Source organism: Drosophila ficusphila, unplaced genomic scaffold (genome assembly GCF_018152265.1).
Source record: "Drosophila ficusphila isolate 14025-0441.05 unplaced genomic scaffold, ASM1815226v1 contig_791, whole genome shotgun sequence".
Classification (NCBI taxonomy): domain Eukaryota; kingdom Metazoa; phylum Arthropoda; class Insecta; order Diptera; family Drosophilidae; genus Drosophila; species Drosophila ficusphila.
The window spans coordinates 28,576,846-28,594,639 of NW_025064737.1; the positions used below are offsets into that span (position 1 = coordinate 28,576,846).

At 45.2% G+C, this 17,794-nt stretch overlaps 3 protein-coding genes across 3 annotated transcripts in view; 2 read left to right on the forward strand and 1 right to left on the reverse strand.

Moving 5' to 3' along the window:
• The first annotated feature begins 82 nt into the window (after positions 1-82).
• Positions 83-6,326, forward strand: LOC108086829 (eIF-2-alpha kinase GCN2). Its single transcript, XM_017183875.2, has 10 exons — positions 83-477; positions 536-705; positions 769-1,274; positions 1,347-1,974; positions 2,038-2,604; positions 2,662-2,838; positions 2,902-3,403; positions 3,462-4,514; positions 4,569-5,539; positions 5,603-6,326. The coding sequence occupies exons 1-10, from the start codon at positions 409-411 to the stop codon at positions 5,727-5,729; spliced, it is 4,770 nt and encodes a 1,589-aa protein (XP_017039364.2). The 5' UTR covers positions 83-408; the 3' UTR covers positions 5,730-6,326.
• LOC108086830 (polyribonucleotide nucleotidyltransferase 1, mitochondrial) lies at positions 6,221-9,112 on the reverse strand. The gene is given in 5 exon segments (XM_017183876.2): positions 6,221-6,906; positions 6,968-7,515; positions 7,517-8,189; positions 8,249-8,668; positions 8,725-9,112. Coding segments are annotated over 5 exon segments (2,316 nt in total). The 5' UTR covers positions 8,871-9,112; the 3' UTR covers positions 6,221-6,377.
• A 1,357-nt stretch (positions 9,113-10,469) lies between these two features.
• The window catches only part of LOC108086836 (G protein-coupled receptor kinase 2), a 47,904-nt gene continuing 40,579 nt past the window's right edge, over positions 10,470-17,794 (forward strand). Inside the window, exons 1-3 of the mRNA XM_017183884.2 lie at positions 10,470-10,728; positions 10,817-10,856; positions 15,046-15,093. The gene's annotated coding sequence lies outside the window, so the exon portion shown is untranslated. The remainder of the gene's footprint in view (positions 10,729-10,816; positions 10,857-15,045; positions 15,094-17,794) is intronic.

Sequence of the window (17,794 nt, forward strand, 5' to 3'; positions counted from 1 at the left end):
TCGACAATGTCTTATCGCACCTTGCGCACCTCTAGTAACTAATCGATTCCATTTTTAAAACAAATCGATAGTATCGGTGAGACATAAATTTTTCTTGCAGCTCTACGAAATACGCAAAAGGTTTTTCTTTGAAAAACTTTCAAAAAGCGCAACAGGTTGACATTTTTACGCAATAAACCGTCGGGAATTAACGCCATACCCGATTTGGCATTGATTCCAAGTCTCAGAATGAAGCAAAGTAATGCAGAAAGCAGCTGATTTGGAAACAGCTGCCAGTGCTCAATCGGAACCATTACACCGGCTGAAGTTTTTATAACACGGTAAAAAACGTGAGGAACCGCCGGTCCAGTATTTCTAGCACCAAATGTAGAGCGCTATTGACCACTTCAACTGAAATTAAATGAACAAATGGCGGATAAAATGCCTGCAAAGGAATCGTTCCGCGAGCGGCAGACCCAGGAGTTGGAGGTTATAAAGGTGAGCAGCTGTTTGACTTAAACGATGTCTTAAGCAAACTTTTCATGACTTCGGATAGTCCATCTTTGGCGGCGACGTGGAGGACCTCAGACCCCAAGCGAATCCAGCGTTGTGGAAGCCCACGGACATTCGAATACAGCTCACCCCACTAAGGGACTCCTCCAATGGACTGGAAACCTATGTCTGCACCAAACTGCATGTCACCTGTCCTTCGAAGTACCCAAAACTGTAAGAGGAGCTCTGCTATGGTTTACAAAGCTGTCATATAAATTTTACAATGTTTTCCGCTAGGCCCCCTAAAATCTCTCTCGAGGAGTCAAAGGGGATGTCGGATCAGTTGCTGGAAGCCCTTCGCGACCAGCTGCAGGCCCAGTCACAAGAACTGCGCGGCGAGGTGATGATCTACGAACTGGCCCAGACCGTCCAGGCTTTTCTCCTCGAGCACAACAAGCCGCCCAAGGGTTCTTTCTACGATCAAATGCTGCAGGACAAGCAGAAGCGCGACAAAGAGCTGCAGGACATGCAGCGCCAGCGGGAGACCCTGCAACGGCAGACGCTTATTGACGAAGTGGAGCGACGCAAAGAGATGTTTAAGACGGAGGCCAAGCGGCGCGGCGAACCAAGGCGCAGCATGAGCGAGTCGAACCCGCGGCATCCGAGCTCTTCGGAGAGCTCCGAGAACTCCTCGCCCTTTTACCGCGGCCATATATACCCTGCCAAGTGTCTGGATCACCGGAACACGGAGACCCTGTACTTCCACAAGATGGGCCGGCAAATCCAGCGAGGATGCTGTGTGGGTGAGAAGTTCTTTCTAAGAGAAGATCTTTGTTCTTACTTTGTAGAAATTTAATTAAGTGTTATCCTTACAGGTCACTCCCAGAGAGGCTGCATTGCCTACACCGGCATAGATATGCACTGCGGTCAGTTGCTCTACATCACCGAGTGGAACATCAAGTACAGCCAACTGGAGCAGCCCTGCATTGGTGGCGGGAAATGCCACTGGGGCAACGACTTAAAGTGCATGGGCAGCCATCGAGTGGACGACGTGATTGCCTCCATCGAGAAGCAAGTGTCTTCCCTGGCACAGTTGCAGCACAAAAACCTCGTCTCGTACGAGTGCGTGCTCTGCATTAAGCGGAAGGAGGGATTACTCGTCTACTTGGTGCAGGACTTCCTTCTCGGTACCAGCGTTTTTAGCATCTCCTCCTCGCTGGGATGGTGCATGGATGGCGCCCGAATGGTGGCCCGTGGCGTGCTCGATGCTCTAATCTTCCTTCACAACAAGGGCGTTTCCCACAGCCACCTGCTAGATAGCACAGTTTTCATGGATAACGCGGGCAATGTGCGCGTCTCGGACTTCTCCCTGGTGCCTAATCTTCTGGAGCTGCTCAGCGGAGCGGGGCAAAGCAGCAGTCGCGGAGACCTGCCTGCTTTGGGTGCCCTTGTGGAGAGTCTCATGCCCACCAACAGCTACGAGATGCGCGACTTTGTAGACAAGTAATTATTTAGTATTATCATTCTAATATTTCCTTTCTAATAGCGACTTCTCTTACAACGCAGATGCAACTCAGAGCGCACCATTTCCGCCTCTGAATTGTTGGAGCATCCATTCCTGCGCTTTTACGTCGACAATGGTCAGCAGCAGTTGATGCAGCTACCACAGCAACGGCATCCCAATCCTGTCCAGCGAACTGGTCCCGCCATGCCCTACCAAATACCCACACTGGCCTTGAGCCAATCCCGCCTGCGAACAGAGTTCGAGGTGCTCATGTATTTGGGAAAGGGTGCGTTTGGGGACGTGCTGAAGGTGCGCAACATTCTGGACAACCGGGAGTACGCCATCAAACGGATTCCACTGCCCGCGAGGAGTCGCCAGTTGTACAAAAAGATGACGCGCGAGGTGGAATTGCTTTCGCGGCTGAACCACGAGAATGTGGTGAGGTATTTTAACAGCTGGATCGAAAGCGTGGACGACGCTGATGCTGCCGAGATGGACAAGCTGCTGGGCGGAGAGTGGTCCCAGAGTCAGCAGGAACTCAGCGTGAAGCCCGCCAAGTCGCCGCAACTCGGACCAACCTTGGAAGAGGATGAGGAGGAGAGCTCGTCCAGCATGTGGAATGGTTACATGTAGGTGGTACTTGGTTGTCTCCGTTTCAGTCCAGCTAACTTACCCATCTTCCATAGACCCACCATGGAGGATTCGGATTCGGATGGCATTGAGTTCGTGGACTCGAATGGCAAGGTTGCTGTTTATGATGATGAGGAGGAGGAGGACTCCACCACAGGCAAGACCAGTTCGCCAAGACCCCTCATGCAGGTCATGTACATCCAGATGGAATTCTGCGAGAAGTGCACTCTGCGGTGAGTTTCGGGAAAGCTATGCCATGTTAGCACAATTTTAAATCAGAATACGCTTCAACCTAGAACCGCAATCGATGACAACCTCTACGACGACACGGATCGCCTCTGGCGTTTGTTCAGAGAGATTGCAGAGGGCCTCGCCCACATACACCAACAGGGGATTATACATCGGGACCTGAAGCCGGTGAACATTTTCTTGGATTCCCATGATCAGATCAAGATTGGTGACTTCGGTCTGGCCACCACCAGTTTCTTGGCCCTGCAGGCTCACGAGTATGCTGCACCTGCGCCAGTCCATCAGATAACTAGTGCAGAGGATGGCACTGGGACCGGCAAGGTGGGCACCACTCTGTATGTGGCTCCCGAACTGACAGGGAACGCCTCCAAATCGGTCTACAACCAGAAGGTCGACATGTACACCCTGGGCATTATTTTGTTCGAGATGTGCCAACCGCCGTTCGACACCAGTATGGAGCGGGCGCAGACCATAATGGCTCTTCGGAATGTGGCCATCAACATACCGAACAGCATGCTTAAGGATCCAAAGTATGAGAAGACAGTGAAGGCAAGTTAGGCGCTTCCCCGAAAAATTGAAATAATCAAACTTTTAAGTCGCCTTTTAGATGCTTCAATGGCTGCTCAATCACGATCCCGCCCAAAGGCCCACGGCGGAGGAGCTCCTTACCTCAGATCTTGTTCCACCTGCTCAGTTAGAAGCCAACGAGCTTCAGGAAATGCTACGCCACGCCCTCGCCAACCCGCAGAGCAAGGCCTACAAGAATCTGGTGGCTAGATGTCTTCAGCAGGAGAGCGACGAGGTGCTGGAGCATACCTACCACTTGGGCAGCAGTCGGGCGATGAAGTCCTGGAACTCGGCCATCGTCATCGACGACATAGTGTCTCTGAATCCTGTTATTGAGTTTGTCAAGGCCAAGGTCGTGAATCTGTTCCGCAAGCATGGAGCCATCGAGGTGGACTCGCCGCTGCTGTCGCCGCTTTCCGCCAGGAACAGCGCTGCTTACGCGAACGCCAACGCCGTGCACCTTATGACCCACTCGGGGTGTGTGGTGGTCCTGCCTTCTGATCTGCGCACCCAGTTCGCCCGCCACGTGGCTATGAACGGAGTCAATCTCATCCGGCGCTACTGCGTCGATCGTGTTTACCGCGAGGAGCGGGTGTTCAACTTTCACCCGAAGCAGAGCTACGAGTGCTCCTTCGATATCATTGCTCCCACTACTGGCAGTCACCTGGTGGATGCCGAGCTGCTTTCTCTGGCCTTTGAGATCGCCAACGAACTGCCGCGTCTGAGGGAGAAGAACCTCACCATCCGCATGAACCACACGAATCTGCTGAGAGCCATTCTCATCTTCTGCAACGTTCCGAAGGCGCAGTATGGAGCCTTGTTTGCGGGCACCATGGACTTCATCGAGGCTCGAATCTCGCGCTTCCAATTCCACTCGAGCATTACTGGCATAATGGAGAAGTCGAGGACCTCTGCCCAGACTCTGATGGACATGTTGTTGGCCAACTTTCTGCTGACGGGTTCCAGGAGCACGGTGGATGACTCTGCGTTGAAATCCCTGATGCGGGGGAAGGGAGAAGCGGCCTCGCTAGCAAGAGGGGCTTTGCGGGAACTGGAAACAGTGGTGGGGCTGGCTTACAGCCTAGGTGTGAAGGTAAGTTATCAGCAAACGCCTTGAGCTACTTACTATATTTCCCTTGTATTCCAGTGCCCCATCCACATATGGGCTGGTCTGCCGATCAGCTTCGATCGAGCTTCAAACGGTGGAATCGTGTGGCAAATGATAGCTGACCTCAAGCCGAACCGCTCTGGTCATCCTTCGGTTCTGGCGGTAGGTGAAAGGTATGATGCCATGCTGCACGAATTCCAAAGGCAAGCGCAGAGCTTTAATCCTGCCCTGCCCACACGTGGAGCTCTGAGCGGAGCGGGATTGTCCTTCTTCCTGGACAAACTGGTCGCTGCAGTGGGTGTGGAGTACGCCAAGGATTTCCGGGCCATCGATGTGGGCATTTGCGTGTGTGGAACTCGTCCCCCTCTCAAGGACGTGACCTACATCATGCGCCTTCTGTGGTCGGTGGGCATCCGTTGTGGCATCGTTGAGGCCTCCAGCGAACTGGGCGATGAAGCCCAGGATCTGGCGCGACTTGGAGCATTGCACGTCATCCTGGTGGCGGAGAACGGCTCGCTGAGAGTCCGATCCTTCGAGCGGGAGCGTTTCCAGGAGCGTCACCTCACAAGAAGCGAGCTGGTCGAGTTCATACAGAAGCTGTTGCGGACTGATGCGATCATTGGAGCCACGGTCGACAACTCCAGCATGCTGCCCAACTTGAGTGCTGGCGACAGCAGGAGTAGTGGCGGGAGGGAAAGGGAGCGCGGCGAGAACGGGCTTAGCACCTCTGCCTCGAGTGCCAACATCAAGAACAGCTACAGCCAGCTCCCGAATCTGCAGGTCACGTTCCTCACCCACGACAAGCCGACGGCGAATTACAAGCGACGGCTGGAGAATCAGGTGGCCCAGCAGATGAGTTCCACCCTGGCGCAGTTTCTCAAGAAGGAGACCTTTGTGGTGCTGGTGGTGGAGCTGCCGCCCGCGGTTGTAAATGCCATTGTGGGTGCCATCAACCCCCGAGAAATTCGCAAAAAAGAGACTGAACCGGAAATTAATTTTGTAATTGAGAGGTAAGCCACTGCACCTCCACTTTTTCCCTTTTCCACTTTTTTTAATTTTTTCTGTACTTCCAGATTTCCGAAACACAAACGCTATATATCCGAGATAAACGACGAGGTTGTGGACTATCTGAGCGATGCAAAGACTCCGATCGTGGCCTTGTACAGCATTTCTGATTCCTATTACCGCGTAATCATCTAACCCACACCAATTGCCCACGCCATAGAATCGGCAAATCTACTTAGTAGATTTAGTCAGTAGGTTAAGCTTCGAATCGTCACAAACTGTTTTGGCCAAAACTATGCACTTTGCTTTATTGGCTGTATTCTCCGATGCCATTTACAAATTTCGAATCAAAATTCGTTTCTACACGCTCCCTTTTATATTGAATTTTATAAGATTGTACCAGTTTCTTTGAGAAAGAACCAGATTCTGCCAATTTGTGTTTCACTACTTTAATGAGCGCTCTTATTTGTAGGTATTTGGATTATGTCTTACTAGTAAAACCCCCTTCTAAATCTGTTCCCTGATAAGTCAAAAATGAGTTCAAAACTTAAAAAACTAATTCTTAGAAATATATTTAGTGAACACATTATCCAAGACTTCAAAGGAGCATACTTGCCATTGAGGCTGACCGAATTTCGCTACAATTAGCACTTACTGGTTTCTGATCCAGCAATAAATCAGCACACTTAAACAGAGGACGGTCAAAGATGCGAGTCTTCATCCATATTTTATATACGTACGTGTTTTAAAAACAATTTTATCCTACAATAAAGTATCATGACTTGAAAGTGACTTCCCGCAGGGAACCATAACAAATGAGGACTGTACAAGTGTCTCCACATCTCACGTTCCGTTCTCGCCGGCGGATTTGTTGAGCGAGCGGGCTATGCCCAGGGCAGGTCCTTGCAGAACCTTTCGCGAGAGGCGCATGAAGCCGGATACAGGATCGCGGCCAAAGTACTTGACCTGGATCTCCTGGCCCACTTCCAGGTTAAGGGCTGACGGGTGCGCAATCTTTCGTTGGTCCAGCTGCGAGTTGTGCAACAGGGCAGGAGGCATGCTGGGATAAAGGACGACCATCACTCCGGTGTCCCGCAGTTCTGTGATTTTGGCAGTGTAGATTCCGGCGAACTCTAGGTCCGGAACTCGCTCCTTCACCATGTAGCCCTCGATCAACTCCTTGGCCTCGTCCATGGCCGCTTGGGAGGGTGCAAAAACGTTGAAGTGGCTTTCATCGGCAGCTGTCAGAGTGGCGCCCGTCTCCAAGTAGATACGTTTCATGTGCAGACCACTGGGCCCGATCAATTGAGCCCTTTGCTGCGGCTCCACGGACAAGGTCTCGCTCACTGGCCAGCTCTCCTTGGGGTATTTTCTGTTATATGAATAATTTGGGCGATAAAGTAATGAAACACACTATCTTCGACTGCACTCACCGCGGCTCCCTGATGACCTCCCCCATGATGTCCAGAATTTTGCCCTTGGCATCGGTGGCCTTCTGCAGCGACTCCATGACAACCTTCAGCGGGATGTCGGGGATCTTGAGGTCTGCTTGGATGGCGGTGAAGCCCTTCCTCGTTCCCGCCACCTTCATGTCCATATCGCCCATGTAGTCTTCGATACCCAGGATGTCGGTGAGGATGCGGTAGTCCTGCAAGTGCTTAGTGTCCTCGTTCTCAAACTTGGTGACCAGGCCGATGGCAACGCCGGCAGCCGGAGCACTGACTGGCACTCCAGCATCCATGAGCGCCAAAGAACCGCCACAGACGCTGGCCATGCTGCTGCTGCCATTGGATTCCAAAACTTCAGAGGTGAGTCTCACGGTGAACGGATAATCGTTGGGCAGGGTGGGTAGAAGGGATCTCTCCGCCAAAGCTCCGTGTCCCAGTTCCCGGCGCCCCACTGGACCGATCCGACCCACTTCACCCGTGGCGTATGGCGGAAATTCGTAGTGCAGCATAAAGTTCTTGGCTTTCAGACCCCCCGCTTTCCAGAGCAGCCAACGAGTCCAGTTTCATGGCGCTCTCCGGCGAATCCAAGCTGACCGTACAAAAAACTTGGGTCTGACCGCGTTGGAACAAAGCAGATCCATGAAGCGGCTTGTACATATCCACCTGACACGTGATGTTCCTCAACTGGTCGTAGTCCCGTCCGTCGCAACGGAGTCCCCGCTCGAATATTAGTTCCCGGAAGATGGCCCTACAGGCCTGGTTAAACTGTTCGCCGATCTGAGAGGGCTCCGTGTCGGGAAAAGAGCTCCACACCTTGTCGATCACGTTCGAACGCACCTCATTGACCGCGTTATCCCGCGAGATTTTGTCGTGCTGCGCGTCCTGGAAAATCTCCCTCAGTCGCATCTCGCACATGCTTCTCACGGCCTGCTCCAGTTCGGGATCTACTTGGGCGGGCGATTCCACCTCGCGTTTCTGCCTGCCGTAGGCCTTCTGCAGGCGCTCGATCTCGTGAATGATGAATTGGGCTTCCCGAGTGCCCTGTTTAATGGCCTTGAGGAGGTCTTGTTGGAGCACCACGTTGCCCTTGCCCTCCAACATGACCACGAGGTTCTGTTTGGTGGCGGAGACTACCAAGTCGAGCTGCGAGGACTGCAGTTCACGGCGGGTGGGGTTGATTAGAACCTCGCCATCGCACAGGCCAACTCTGGAGAAGAGTAGAGGGTTATTCTAGGGACTTAACTTCAAAGCCCAGTGACTACTCACCGCACTGCGCCTATGGGTCCATTCCAGGGAATGTCACTAAGAGAGAGAGCCATTGAAGACGCATTGATGGCCAGGACATCCGGACTGTGAACCGCATCCATGGCTAGCATGTTGCACACCAACTGAGTCTCTGTGCGGTAGTCCTTGTGAAAAAGCGGTCGCAGCGAACGGTCAATTAAACGGGCGGATAGAATTTCTTTCTCCGAGGGACCCAGTTCCCGGCGCATGAAGTTCATAGGGATCCGTCCAGAGGCGGCGTTCTTCAGCCTGTAGTCGACCACCAAGGGCAAAAAACCCTGCCCAGGGCTGGGCTTCGATTTGGCTACAGCGGTGACCATGACGGCGGTATCTCCCATTTGGCAAACGGCTGTTCCGTTTGCAAATCTTGCCAGGCGACCGGAACTGAAGGTCATGTTTCGACTGGCGAGGATAAGGTTCGTTATTGTATGGAACTTAGGGTGAGGGTGCCTACTCACCGATTGCTGAAGTTCACTTCCACGGAGGGCGCTTCTCCGGCGGAGTTGCTCTGAATCCTCCTTTTTGCATTCGAAACCGAGATACTTGGGCGTCTTAGGCGGAAATTTAGCAGCCTTAGCGTTTTCCTTGGGAAAATCATGGCCATTACCTAAAAGTGCCGGTATATTCCGGCAGAGGCGTTTCACAAATACCCTGTAGGTAATGGCTTCTTAGTTTAAATTAATTTTAAATGCAAAGTCCTAAAGTTACTGTTAGGCAGGCATTTTAATTCTAAGTTCTATAGAGCGCAACATTTGTTTTTAAGTCGTATTAAATAAAACTAATACGAAAACCGCCTACATAAAAACCGATTATGTGCGCAACATGTGTGCGCTCGGCGTTGCCACATTTCTCGTTTTAGGCTAAATCCACTCGCAATTCAAATTTGTTGGTAATTATTTTGCTTAAAATATAAAAAACAAAATTTAATCAGGCAAAAGGTTTGCGCTGATAACACTGTTCGACAAAATTTAACAAAATCTTTGTTTAAGTAACTTTTTTGATTGTTTTCGGTTAAGGTGCATAAATTATGCACAAAAATATCTATGCCACCTTTTAAGTGATACGATTTCTTTTTTCATGGAAAATTTTATGAAATTATTATTATGAAAATAATTAACACAAAATATTCTTTTTTTTTTTACTTTCAATAAACTATTATTTTTTTAAAAGTGAATTTTTTTCCTGATTTTTTTTTTTGGCTTTTTCAGAGGTATCCTCGCGTAACAAGTTCCATACGTAGTCGCCCAGAGTATAGAGCTGGGAGAAAAAAATTTTAAAGCATTGTGATAAAAGCCTAACGGTATATTTGCTTAACACATTTTAATTAATAGATATTGAACTTGCATGAACGGTTGTAACGGTGAAAAAATATTTTCCCAATATGTGATTATAAGGCTGTGAAATATGCAAAAACGCGCGTTTTTGGGACATTTGAGTGTGCGCAAAAGCTGATTGGCTATTGATATTAAAAAATCCACAAACTTATATTCTTATTTTGATTAGTAGAAGTGAAAAATAAGAAAAAATCAACTTAAACATTTTTTTGTCGCACAGTGTAATACTCTGAAATTTAAAATTTCAAGTAAGCTTTAACCTAATGGAAGTTTGATGTAAGATAAAAAATTATTTTCAACAACGAACTTATAGATTTAAATATAATAGAAATGCATAGAATATGCAGAAATGCATAGAAATACCAGATTTAACTGTTGAAAAACAATGCATCTCATCATTTCTGTTAGCAAAACTGGTGAAGCCAAGCTTCTAACCAGTGTTTAGCTAGATAACAATAGTTACGGCGGGGATGCCACTTGGGCGAAGTGACGTATTTTTTAGGCATTTACGGCTGGTCGGTGGCATTTGGGAGCGAATCCGATTCCCCGTCTGGTAACACTGCACAGAAGACTCCAAAATTTTTTCGAAAGCAGACATTTCGCGGATCCATCGTCGCTTGTGCAAAAAGCCCGTCGTGTGAAGAGCCGTCGAAACGCCGGAAGACCGAAAGTTTAGCAAGGATCGACCTTTTCTAGGCCGCTCTAGGTAAAAGCTAAGCATTTCCCCTCGTATTTTCCGAGTTTTGACCGTCAGCAAAACGCCGCGTGTGTCGTTGTGTGCGTGTTTGGCCGTGTGTGTGTGCCCGCTCGCCCATTTGTGTATGTGTGTTTGTGTGTAAGAACGCACAAGTGTGTGTGCGAGTTTTGGTGAGAGCCCCAACAACAAAACCAACTGCAAAGAAAACCAAAATCGACAAATGCGGTCAAATTGAAAAGAAAAACAAAAAATCAAAAGTATTTCTCGCGCAAAGCCAAAAAGCAAAGTCAAAACGAGGCACAAAGCCGAAAAACGCAGATTTCCCATCGGAAAAGCCGGAAAATTGCCCACTAGGCGTGTCGCTGCTTCCTCTTCTTCCCTTCAAATTGTTTATGCTGCAACAGTCGTAGTGTGCGAAAGAGAGCAAGAGAGTAAGTGGGAACGTTCTTATCAACGACCGCTGTCTTATCAGAATCCGCAGATTTGTTGCAAGAAATTCTAACTAGCAAAAATTCACAGGAAACCCGAAGGCGGTTAAAATAGAACGCAGAACAAACAGGTAAGACTTATTAGTCGCGTTAAATAGCCTGTTCTACATTCCATTTCACAACATTTGCTGTCCCTTTCTGTTGCACTTAAGCACTTAACTGAAATTTACACACGTTGGCCTCGTCTCTCCTTTCTAATTAATTGCATTAACGCCACAGGATTCGCATCATTTCTCCTTCTTTCAATCGATTAAAAAGTAAGAGCCGTCGAAAATGCTTGTCAGTTAGATCTTGGATAAAAGTTTAAAATATACAAAGGCACGTGTTTTTGATACAGGGTGGAGCATTAAATAATCAGAAGTCGTTAAGAATACATTTTTTAGTTCCAAGTAAATTTTTAAAAATTTCTGTTTTTATTAAAACTTTGGAAAGTTTTATATCTAGTGCTACATGAAAAATATTATGATAAGAATTAGAAACGTATACTGACTAATGAAAAAAAAATTATATCACAATATTTTGGTTTCATTTTTACAATCTGTCTTCATACTTTGTTTTTGACTTTTTAAACAAAAGTTTTTTAAGTCTGAGTCACTCTATAATGTATGTAATTTGAAATATATTTTGTTAACTCGCTAGAACAAATTTTTGAATATACATAAATTAATTCCATTTGGCGTTAGTCTCTTTTATTAAAATATACAATTTCAAAGGAAAAATGCAATCAAAACTCGAACCAATTAGTGAAACCATTTTCAAATTGCCATAAATCAGCTCCGTTCCCGTCAGTGCCATAAATTCCCATTCCCATTTGCAGCTGACAAATGGGAGCCATTAAAAATAGTTTTTTCTAAAGTCGAAACTTTTCCCGACATTTTTCAAGGACGACCCTCGCTATGATTTCGATGTGTTTTTCTTATCGCCTTTGCATTTTGAAATGTTATTTCTGTGGAACTCCATTGACTGCCTCTGATAGTTTCAGAATAGCCGACTGCATAATTAAGACGGACTCGATATTTTGCTGATAAACGTTTCCGCTTTCCGTCGGAGGAGTCAATGTGCCATTTGCAGAAGAACTGCCGATGGTTGAAGTCCAATATCTCCGATGTGTGACCCCATGTGGCGCCCTTTTCAACTGTCAGACAAGAACAATTGCTTCGAAGGGCTTGCGTCACAGTTTTTCGACTTGAACTCGAACCAGCAACCTATTTCCAAGAGGGTGACGTAGGCAATTGGCAGGAACATGTGTATCCTGTGCCCAGACAATAATAAACCGTCAGTTCCAACCCCATGGGCAAATAAAACCCAATCGAATATTATTATCAATAGGGGCAGGACCCAAACAACGAACCCCATTTGGTGCGAGTAGGGTTGGCCACATGCTGCTCTTCCCTGGTAGGATATCATCGGCAGGACTTCAACCCATTTCCACGGCATTCCGATTCCAATCCTGGCCACGCCCACGTGCCATCATTATCGCCTTCTGCGCTAATTTGGCGCGACTTTGACACTTGTTAGCCAATATGTTTTTGGCTCGTGTTAATGGCCCAACGGGAATTGATATTAATTGCCCCGACGCCCCCGAGCTCTGGTAAAAGGGGCGTGGCTTTTGGTCAATATTGTACGAAGTCCGTAGAAAAAACAAGAGAACACAAATGCCCCACAAATCAGCTTAAATCAATTTTTTTGGTCGCCGCCTTTGTTCACTTGCCCGTTTTGGCCAAAATCGGCTTATCAAGTTTGGTTTCCTCTGTTTTTCTTGCGTCTTTGAGTTTAATAAAGAGTCTTCTTCCCTTTTTCTTTAATTTAATTAATTCTGCAACAATTGGCTAGGAATATGGGTTCTCCTTGCCCTAAAGAAATCACATTTTCATCACTCTTATAGAGATGCTGCTCGGGAGCATTCCTTTTTTACAATTTCTGTGTTTTCCTTCATGTTCCCTAATAAAACTAAATTCAATTAGAACTTTCAGTTGAAGTTACTTGTGCGTGTGGGAAAAGTTCAAGTGAAATGTGAGAAAAGTTTTTGCGGAATATGTCGGAAAAGTGAAAGAGGTCTGCGTGTAAATGGTCGGAGGGCTCACGGCCTTATTAGTTGCCAAAAGAAGAAGTCTCTCGAGGGCATGTAAATTTAATCGAATTACTTCAAGTGAAAAGCAATTTAATGACGGCTCTTTTGCCTTGAAATCAAAAAGATGAAAAGGACGTATTTAGTATAAAAGTGGCTAATGGCTTTTAGAGTTAATTTAAGACGGGAAAGAAACCTAGTTATTACACGACGGTTTTTTCGTTGTAGATGGTTTTGATTAAGAAATTGGCGAACTGCAACCTTATTCCTATCTCACCTGGAAAATTCGAAAGTATCGTATTAGGTTTCTACCTAGTGGACTAGAATTGATTGTTAATGACTTACACGTTCTTAGCTTCTGTCAATCTCTCTGTTGAGGGCGGAACGCATTCCAGGGAAACACCAGACGGACCTGCCCAGTCTGTCGACATTTTGATAAGAAATAGAAATTCCTGGTGCTAATCAACAAGACAGGAATGACTGGCGGGCGAAGGGCTGATGGCTAAGGAGCAAATAGAAGCCAACCTGGCGTAATGACCTTGATAAACTTTGTGCCGTGCTTTTATATCGGGTAGGTTTTCTGCTCCTTCCGCTTTGTTTTCTGGGTATGTTTGACTAGCGGCTATGTTTTTCGCCCTTGTCTGCCGAAAAACGTTTTACATTCACAACCGCCCCCCCAATAACCACTGCCCCTGCGCTCCCACAACAAAAAAACTCCTAAAGTACACATAGACCAAAAAAAGCAGTTTTCTTTTGACATTTTTCTGGTCTCTCTATGCCTGTGCCCCAAATTGTTTGGCTTATGCCGCTTCGACGCTTTTGTTGTCTCTTTATTTTTCAGTTTTGATTAAAGACAAACCCTTGTCGACCCCGCCCGCGCCCCTGCTCACCTTGCTTTGACTGAGTGTTATTACCACTTTGTCGCAGCAACCTTTAAACTTTGCCATTTTATGGGGAGCTCTGCTTTGTTTTTTCGCCTCTATCCGGTTTCGTTTGTCGGCTTTTTGAGGGAGGACCAGAAATTGGATTTTTTTGGGACTGCTGCCTCTGTCAACACACAAATAGGATATCATGATCCATCACCCGACGAATAGAATAGAATTCCAAAAAATTATGCAAAGTGTCATTGAAACTTTGCAGCAGGGCGAAAAAAGGTAAAGCGTTGTCGGCGTCTCGTGCACTTAAAAACCAATCACTTGTGCATTGACCCTTGCTTTGGATTCAAAAAGCAGCCAACACCAAAGTAAAGCCATAACGAAAAAGCAAAGGCAGCAGCTGTAAACACGAAAAGTGGCAACGCAACGTGGCCAACACCTTGACTTCGTCTTCTCGGCCAAGTTTGGCGGCCTGGCAACAGCACAACATAAATCGAAAAGGGCGGAGCAGTAGCCAAGTTGAGATGGCCAACAGTAGTCGAAGAATAACACACCCTTGTTTATCAAGGAGTTTTTTATTTACTATGATAATGCAAATTTAAATCGAACTATCTGCAGACAATCAAAATATTGTGCAATTTAAGTTTCAGAAATCTAAAAACAACAAAACATTTAACACAGACAAGAACTTCTTACCGCTTTTTTCGTTAAACTAAGGCTTACACAGGATTTAAACCAAATAGGAAGCAATTCAACAGCTTTAGAACCGGTCGCAGACCAAGTTAATTTATTATGAATTAAAACATATAGGTTAAGGCCTTGAACTTTACCAAACCTGTTTAAGTTTCATTTTCGTAAAAGTCGTTGCTTATTTTTAAATTAAAATATGTCACCCAGGCTTTTCCAGCCAGGCAAAAATCTTAGCCAGTCAGATCGTAACAAAATGATTATGACTACCCGACCAAAAGGGTATAACCACATTTTTATGCAAAAACTGGATGGCAGAACAGGCTTGGCAGATCGAATCCGAGTCGAGGTCCCGACGACCATACGTGTAGAATTCATTAACAATAATGCGCAGTATATCGGGACGAAGGGATAAATGAGCAAATGAAATCAGAGGGCCGCTAAATTTCCAGGAATTTCTTTGATCCTGGGTGGTCTGCTGATTGAGAAACGGCCCCAAAAGACATTAAAACCGAATACAATGAGAGCACACCGAACATACATATATTAAAATGCATTTCATGTTAAACTCGATAACGCAGATCAGTATAATACAGTTGTTAATTTAATGTTTGCATTACTCACTTTCAGCTACCCAATTGTCAGCAAATCGATCATTTCCATTTCGAGAAGCCTAAGGTAAGTTTACCATCTCCCGAACTTGAAAATTTGTATCTGCCAATTGATAAGGTAAACTATTCATCTTATGCATTAATATATGTCATAGATAGATTATAATTATAAGAATAATTATAAGAATCGGCATTCATTCAGCAGCAGCCTGGTTGCAATTCTCCTCAAAGAAATTTTTAACCGACATCACTTTTGCAAGCTGCTTTCCTTAAGTGTTTTTTGACGTAAGATGAGTTCGTTGTTAAGTGGTCAATACCTTTTTATTCAATTTATCTGCCCCGACAAAGCAAATCATTTTTCACTGACTATATTATTTTTTTGGATTTTCTTCTTGAAATATTACCACTTATAATTTACAAAATCTATTTAGAATTAACGGAAATAAAATGATTACATTCTTGGTTTTTATCAGACAATCATGATTTTTGGAAAAGAGAGTTTTCTAACGACTTTTGAATAACAAGCTAAATTTCATCAAAATCGGACGACTATATCAAATAGCTGCCATATGAACAATAGTCAAAAATATGGAAAATTAATAGAAAAATCGTCATAGCTTTAATGTTGTTTAGCCTTTGTGTATTTTGTTTGAAATATTTTATGGCTGCAAGGGTATATCAGCTTCGGCTTGCCGAAGCTAGCTTTCTTTCTTGTTTTACAATTAAAAATAGTTTAAATCCCTTCCAATTCCATTCCTTTATTTAAACAATGCAATTACAATAAATTATATAAAGTATATCGCAAATAAACCTCTTCAGGTAATATAAAAACATAAAATAGTTACAAAAAATAAGATAATCCCAAAAACTCTGGATTCGTAATTGTGGTTTAGATGGTTTGGAGGGAGCTGCAATAAAACTTGTTATTTATTGTTATACATTTAAAAACATTTGTTCTCTCTGCTTCCACACTTGCAAAGTTGGGTCCCTTTTGTTACAACGTCGACACTTTGCTGCAAACACAGAGACACAACATTTGTTTTGTGCAACAACGAACGACCTTTGTTGATTCTTGGGCTCACATATATAGAACTTTTGCCTAGGTAATTTGCTAGCGACGCCTATAAAGGGCGGTGGAGGCGTGGTTGTTGGCAACACTTGGCTATTAGCAACAAAAAGCGAACTTGATACCAACATATTTTTTCCGAGCCGGGGGTAAAGCAAAAGTTTCTGTTGCACTCCAAATTTAGTTTTTTTTTTTTTGTTAGTCCTTCGTTTTCTGCTTTTCTGTTATTTTTTTCCGTTGCACTTGGCAAGTTTATGGGGCACTCGAAGTGACAAAGAAAATTTCTTGGCCCATTTCTGAGCATTTTTAAGCTCGCAGCTGGCATTTGCCATCGAGCATTTACAATATATCCAAACTCTCAATTCGGCAAAGTCCTAGACAGGAAGAAACGGCGACGTCATAACGAATTTTACCTAAAATGTTGATGAGCTCATAAATTTTGACAACACTGTCAGTCCAACCCAAAACTCCCTCTTTTTTGTCTACCTGGGAGTTTTTTATTCCTGTCTTTCCTTTCGTTTTTTATGCGTCTGACAACTTTTGGCACATTTGTCGTACATCAAATTAGGAGCAGAATGCCCGACGGCGCGAAATGATTGAGCATTTGCATTAAGCCGAATCAACACGCAGACACCGCAGAACCGTGAGGAATATCTTGGTCTGCTAAATGTGTCGACTTGTCTAATGCCCTGCACTTACTGAAACAAAATTGAAATTTGATTAAGTTTCAAATGGTGATGCAATATATCTATTGAACCTACGAAGACTATCAAAAAACAAAAACGATTCCCGCAAAATGTCTCTGGATTGACGAACACGTCATCATTGTCCCTTGGTAAATTTGCAGATATTTCGGTTAGCAAAAAGCCAAAGAATACTAAGACACAAAGGAAACACTAACTGTGGGTGTTGGTCGTGGCAGAGTGGGAAAAACTTTGTGCCAATATTGACTCAGTTATACAAGTTCCATTTTTATTCTTCCGCCGACTCGAGTAAATAAAGCATTTTCAAATTTATGCATATGCATGTCAACTCAACTCGGCTGAGGACAGTCGTCGTCATCGTTTACCAAAGCTTCCAACTTGGCTTTATTTTAGCCAAATCGACGGTTTTCCAACAGAAAGTAAAAGTCTCCTTGAATCAAATTTCACGTGACTTTATAATGTTTATTAAAATAATATAGTTCTCATTTTATGTGAGTTTTGCGCAACTTCCCTGGAACTTTTAAGGACATTTTTGACTATGTCATATTTAAATATATATTATATTTAAAGAAATAGATCTTTTGACGATGTGTAATAAGAGGAGCGAATTCTAGTTAATGAAATTATTCTGTCCCTTACGTTAAAAAAATAATAAATTCCGCTATCTTACCCAACGGGCTCTCGCTCTCGCTGTTCAGCTATTCAAAGCCTTGTTGCCAGCACAGGTGGCCTGAGTACTCCTGTCCCTGTTTTTGTCCATTGGCGTCATCTGCCATGTTGATTTAGCTGTCGGCCTCGTTGGGCCGTTTGGCCAAGTCCGGTGACCTGACATTTACCTACGGCCAGTCCAGGTCTTTTGGCTGACAACTGCCCGTAGCTCTGAAAAATGGTTAAGCTTTCGAGCACTGCACCATAATCTTTAAATTACAATTAAAAGCAGTCATTGGCTTGTTTGACTCTTTCAAAAAATAAACCAAAGGCAGGGAGTCAAGGGTGCA